Consider the following 6573-nt stretch of genomic DNA (forward strand, 5'->3'; position numbering starts at 1 on the left):
GGTCGTCTAATTGTTGGGTTTCATGGCCTGAGTTCAGTTCTAACTTGCAAGTCAAATTAAAATAATCTTGAGTTGAAACACGTCCGACTGTTAACTAAAGTTAGTTAAATTAACCCAATATGCTATACCTGGGGTGGCCAACACATCGATTGCGAATGCAGATGAACGTGGCGTGGATGTGTTGTCTGTCACCAAATCGAAGACACCAAATTAAAATGTAAAGCAGACTACTTCCTTTATTTCAAAACCTGGCGTAGAAATAGGAGTTTTCAAGTCAGATGGGACCTCAGATGTCGCCAATGCATTCACAAATGTGCGCGGTGGGACCAGTTTCGCAATTTTACTTTTAGTCACGTGTTGCCAAAGTGACTATAAAGTGTTAGTCACTTTGCGTGTTGCCGATGGCCTCGTCGTCTGTCGAGCAATGTACGTTATGCGTACGTTAATAAGAAAAAAAAATAAATAAAAATGTACGTTATGCGGCTTTGAACGACTGTCTCAACTCTGCTGCTCTGTGATCCGGCGGGTACTGTCAGACGCAGGGTTGCCATATTGGCTTTTTTAACGCCAAATTTGCCATTTTTGGCTTTTTATAAACGCGTTTGGCGTCAGAATTTCCGTTTGGCTTTTTGGCGTTTTTTTTGGCTTTTTTTAAGTCTATTCTAGTGTCTATTATTAAAATCATATGAAATACAATATTTAGTGTGTAACAACTGAACAATAGCCTATTACCTGTAGCCTACTTATCACAGTATTAGCTACTTATTAACATTAGAATCCCTGGAGCATCGATTTCCTTGTTTGTCACATTAACTCTTAACCATACCCAATAAGAAATAATTGCAGTTTCTGCAGCTGCTCAGACAGATGTTCGAGCAGGGTTGTAAACATTGCCTCGTTTTTATAGTTTTTGCGTGTTATTTGTCAGTTTTGCGCTCTGTTTCCAAAAAATAGTTGTATAACTTAATTTTCATTATGCCTGATATGGTTTATGTGAGCTTTAGTTTAATTCTGCAATTGCAGTAACGATGTGATTAACTACGCTAAAATTACTGAATTAGATATCAGTGGTCCACCTGTGAGCGGCAGGGGGTTAGATAAATTTTTTACTAAAATTGATGGTTTATAAATTTTGAAAGTAAAAAAATATTCAATAGTGAAGTACGATATAGGGAGAATTTTTTAAGGTATATCACAAGTGGAAACATGTAGGTATATTAAATACTGACAGACTGAAGCGTCACCCTGTAGGCCTATTGTATATATTGAATGGTAAAATAATGATGTCCGCTTGATATTTATTTTACTTTCTACAGTCATATAGAAACTTTACTTTCTATTTTTGTGCCTCACTGAATGAACTGATGGCTCTACATCATCATCAGTACGTTGCCAAGGGCTCAAAATCTGACAAATTATGGGGCTTTTGTACTTAGTAAAATTGTTGGCTTTTTCTGGCTTTTTTTATGTCTTGATTTGGCTTTTTTTGATCGCTGGGGTCTGGCAACCCTGGTCAGACGGTAGTACGTTCTCACCCAAGATGTAATTAATACAGAGCAGCTACACTAAAATGATCGGTCTTTAATAATACGTGATGATTGAGGCGGCATGTAGCAGTGTAAACAAACAATTGAAAAATTTCTAGGATAAAGTGTAAATGCATGTCGCCGTTCCATGCTTGGAAATAGAAAATATAGGGTATCTAGTGATTATCATGATACTGTAGTATCGACTAAAACGTCCACACAAAAATCGATTGTGTATGTTCTCAAATATCAGAATAGTAAGTTTTGTATACCAAGCCCTATTATAATGAGAGCATCTTAATTCCGTTTGAACCTATTTTCATGCTTGTGTGCTGTTATTTGCCCAAAATTCTTCCATTTTCGCATACCAGTTTGCCATCCTAGTCCTGCAATTAAAAATTCGCTATTACTGTTATCTGTTGTTTGTTTCTTGATGTCACTAAGTCTGTGATTTCAGACGTTTCGGCCAACACAGTCTCAAGTGTGGAGACTGGAGATACATTTATTAATGATACTGGGATAGAATGCAATAGAAGAGGATGGTTACATGCCTTGATTGAATATTTTTGAATTTTGTTAATGAAAGTAGCGTATTTAGTCATGATTTTGATATTAAAATTGCACATACAGCCCATCACACTGTCACATCTATGATTTAACTAACAGTATATCCCACTCACAGACTCACCAGGCCATGCTGCCATGTCTTTGATCTATATGTCTCTGTTGGTGTTTCTTTTGTTGTAATATTAAAATATTGCAAAAGTATTTCGGCCACTTCAGTTCAATTACTGAATTATAACGTATATTCCAATATTTGGATGTTGTTATACCCAAACAATTCCCCATGCTGTAAGTTGCTGATGCATACACATTTTTTTAGTAATTTTCTGTTTTTGAATGATAAGATAAGGTTACTGGATCAATTATGTTACTGGAGCATTGGGGAAAATTCTAGAACTACTAGAGGGGACCAGATCGATGATAATTCAGTAGTTTCTCCGATGATTTTGAACATTCAAAAATCATTCAATCAAAATGCTGAAATGTCATGATTCCCATTTAATTTAATTTGCTAATTTGTGCATAACCTATATTCTTCTCAATAGATCTAATCTAGTAGTCTAATATTGTATATTCTAAATGCATCAAGTCTCTACTTTTCAATTTGTTCATTTTTTCTATAGAGTATATGTACTGATCAAGCATGGCAACTACAATGATTGTAGTTGGACTTGGAATTGCTGGTAGTGCTTTGTTAGCTCGAGCAGCTGTCCGCATGGCGGGACCTGCGGCACGTCAGATGGATGAAACACTGAAAACTCTCGGAAAATTTGATTTTGAAAATTACAAATATTATAGAGGTGGTTTTGAAACTAAAATGACAAAAAGGGAAGCTGCTTTAATTTTAGGAATTGGGCAGTCTAGCAACAGAAACAGAGTACGAGAATGTCACAGAAGGATTATGCTTCTGAATCATCCTGATAAAGGAGGATCTCCTTATCTTGCCGCCAAAATCAATCAAGCAAAGGACATGTTGGATCATGGATTGAAAAAATAAAAAAAAATTTGAACAAATGATTAAATTATAACACTGTGAATTGTTTGAGTTAGCCATGGAACAGAATAAGAGAACTTAATTTAAAACGGTAACTTAACTTAAAAAGGTTTCATGGCAATGCCTCGTGTACATACGGTAGATAAATAGGCATGTTTCATCAATGGATCATAACCATGTTTCAGGTTTATTGATTACGGTTACATATTGTTAATAGCAATATTTCAAATTTGTCAGCCTAGGTTTGGTATTCACGTCCATCTGATGAAGGTTTAACTTGATTTGCTATAAAATTTAACAACACTCAAGATATTTATGTTTCTTGTTTCACTTTCTCAATTTGATTAATTCTTCGTTGATTAAAATTGTTTGTCCGTAATATTTACTAATTCAGGGTATGTTAGAAATTAAATAGGTGAAAATATTTTTTAGAAGCTAGCCAGAGAATGTATTTATTAGGTTTCATCCATTTGATCACATAATAAAATTACTTAATAATTCTATTTCGTACTTCCTGAATTTTTTGAGGTGATCACTCTAAATAAATCCAAAGATGTTAGTTTTTAAAAAGATTTTTAAGAGATTTTTGGCTTAATAAAATAGCCTAGCAAAGGTTGAAGTAGGAATGGACTAATGTGCGAAGGAAGATATCTTTATTGTTGGTGCCTATTGTCAACCATTAAGTCATCAGAAGTTGCCCATGATTTATGAAAGTTCCTTTAAAAGGAACTCCAGTATTGAAAATAGTCTGCTGATTCAAACAACAAATTTATAAGGATGCTGGAAAATGTTCACTATATTAAAAATATGAAATTGTTATTGGTGAAAATCATAGAGCATCACACCAAATTCTATTTGCTATGATTATGAACCTTGCTTGAAAGTATGCACAAAGTTTATAGCCACCATGTCTGTTTTTGATGTGTTTTGCAAAATATACTATTTCTAAACGTGAGCTCCTTTTTGTATTTGATTCTCATCTATTGACTGTTTGTACATTTTTCAGAATTAATAATGAATCCCTATGTAAATCATGGAGTGCTTTTGCATCAAGGTGCTGAGGCTAAAATTTATAAATGTGAGTTTCTCGGTCGAACTGCAATTATTAAGTTTCGTTTTTCGAAAAAATATCGCCATCCCGAACTGGATGAAAAACTGACTAAGAAAAGAATAACCCAAGAAGCACGTTCCTTACTAAGATGTAGGAATATTGGAGTTCAAACTCCAGCTGTGTATTTTGTAGATTTGGATATGGGTGTGCTTGTACTTGAATACTTTGACATGGCACAGACATTGAAAGAGCACATATTTCAAGCATATGAGAAATATGATACACCTGGACAATACCCACCAGAATTGGTTCAAGTTATTGAGAATGTTGGACAAAAACTTGCTATGATTCACAACTCTGATATAATACACGGAGATTTGACTTCTTCAAACATCTTGGTTGAATGTCAGGAAGGCAGCGAAGGAAACAATGTTGTGAAAATAATTTTCATTGACTTTGGTTTGAGCTCATCGTCTCGACTTGTCGAAGACAAGGGTGTTGATTTGTATGTTTTGGAAAAAGCATTCTTAAGTACTCATCCAAATAGTGAAAATCTTTTCGGTGCTTTGATTAAGTCCTACAAATCGCATTCCACCAACTGCAAAGGTATAATATCTAAATATGAGGAAGTAAAACTGCGAGGTCGAAAGCGAACTATGGTAGGGTGAAGTAGTGTGTCATGATAGTGCTATTTTACTAATTGCTATATATGAAACACATCCACTGGTTTTCATTGTTCTAAACCTGTAGTGGTGAGAACACTTTTAATGAATAGGAACTCTTAAAAGCAGGTGTTCCCAAACTATATATTGTCTCAAGTAACAGTTAAGGGGCTGACCAGATATTTACAGCAGTCCTTGCATTTTTGAATAACAGATCTTGCATCCATGAAATTCCAAATATATATGTTCTTCCGCGGTGTTTCAAGTATTATGATATATATTGTTGATGGAACAACTTGGTATTTTACCACCCGTATGTCATCCATCTCCGAGAACATTAAAGAATTTGCAAAATCTAAAACCCGTTCTCGTGAAATTTTTTGTTGTTGCTGGAATTCTGGGGACAGCATGACGACAGGCAAGAGGGATACGGCCGCCTCTTAGATTGTGACAGTGTTTCTCAAACAGGAACTTCGGCCCCCATGTGAGGTCACGGATCGGTTATCTGGAAGCCGTAAGCAAATGCCTTTATTGTGTGCAATTCGCGACGACCACATTGATTTAACCTAAACTGATGGAATGCGTTAATATATAATAACTAATGTTGGTATGGAATATGGACGGTAATTGCATTCTTCCCCAGCTATATGGTCTAAGTCTAAAATGTCGTGATTTCCACAGTCAGTTCCAGTGAGTATTGCTGCACACTAGCACAAATGTATTTCTGTAACGTTTAGTCTGACCGAGGTCAGATTCCTTTCCAACAAGCATTTTACAATTGTGGCAAGAAACGCAATTGCATACTGCTATCCACTGGGTTTATATTTGCGCCAACGCTGTGCGCAATGCACTTAAACCCATGACGACTGCATTACGCTGGCTTTGATTCTTATGATACAGTTAGCACTAGTATGTTCCCCAGCTTTTCATTTTAGGGAGGGTGGTGCGAAATTTAGGGGGTGGTAAATAATTTCCTATCAGCGATAAAACTATTTGTATCGTTCAAAAATTGGTATGTATTTAACTAAGAAACAATTTACATGAGGGTTCCCCCAAGTTGATTGACCGCGAGCCAAAATACACAGCAGAATAAAATTAGAGGGCCAGAAAAGGGAGCGACAAAAATGCGCGAAGACACGGCTGGGGGTTCAGGGCGTGCTCAAGCGGCCTGAGAAATAGGCACCAAAATAGGATCTAAGCTTGATTTTAGATACATCTAGCATCGCAGCAGTGGCGTAGCAAGACTTTCCTGTTACGTAACAAAACGATTTGAGCAGAACTAACATCAACATTATAAGATGTGCATTACTGGTTTTGCAATACAACTTTTGGGTTTGCGTCTTAAACTTCTAAATTCTAACCGCTTGTGCCCCTTTGCGCAGTGGGCCCTCCCGCGACCGCAGGGGTGGATGCTACGCCACTGCATCGCAGTTTGTTATGTAATAAAATTAATATTTATAATAGTTAGCTGATAGAATTCCCGAAAAATAAATAACAAGCACGGCCTTCAACAAGTAATTTACAACTGATATTCACTAATGAAGTTACTTGCTCATCTGGCATTGTATGAATGGCTACTTATGGTTTGTTTTGTTACACAAAAAACATCCCAATGTGTATATATATATATATATAAAAAAAAAACGAAACGCCATAACTTAGTTTAGTTCGAAACGTGGCTCCGATTCATTACATTGTATTCCAAATAACGCATTCAAGTGAAGGTCTGTCAGTCTCGACTAAAGTTTTGATTTGTTAAGGTTTATAATTGGGTCG

General features: G+C 36.0%; 2 protein-coding genes across 2 annotated transcripts; both read left to right on the top strand.

Annotated features, from left to right (window-relative positions):
- The first annotated feature begins 432 nt into the window (after positions 1 to 432).
- LOC120326062 (mitochondrial import inner membrane translocase subunit TIM14-like) lies at positions 433 to 4039 on the top strand. Its single transcript, XM_039392285.2, has one exon. It carries the CDS (start codon positions 2734 to 2736, stop codon positions 3085 to 3087), a length of 354 nt encoding a protein of 117 aa, XP_039248219.1. The 5' UTR covers positions 433 to 2733; the 3' UTR covers positions 3088 to 4039.
- Positions 4040 to 4098: 59 nt separating this feature from the next.
- On the top strand, positions 4099 to 5158 carry LOC120326055 (EKC/KEOPS complex subunit TP53RK-like). Its single transcript, XM_039392272.2, has one exon. The coding sequence runs from the start codon at positions 4099 to 4101 to the stop codon at positions 4801 to 4803; it is 705 nt and encodes a 234-aa protein (XP_039248206.2). The 3' UTR covers positions 4804 to 5158.
- The last annotated feature ends 1415 nt before the right edge of the window (positions 5159 to 6573 follow it).

The sequence above is a fragment of the Styela clava genome, chromosome 2 (genome assembly GCF_964204865.1).
Source record: "Styela clava chromosome 2, kaStyClav1.hap1.2, whole genome shotgun sequence".
NCBI classification, from domain to species: domain Eukaryota; kingdom Metazoa; phylum Chordata; class Ascidiacea; order Stolidobranchia; family Styelidae; genus Styela; species Styela clava.

Coding starts and splice junctions, on each gene's coding strand:
- LOC120326062 (XM_039392285.2), top strand. CDS start 2,734: ATGGCAACTACAATGATTGTAGTTGGACTTGGAATTGCTGGTAGTGCT.
- LOC120326055 (XM_039392272.2), top strand. CDS start 4,099: ATGAATCCCTATGTAAATCATGGAGTGCTTTTGCATCAAGGTGCTGAG.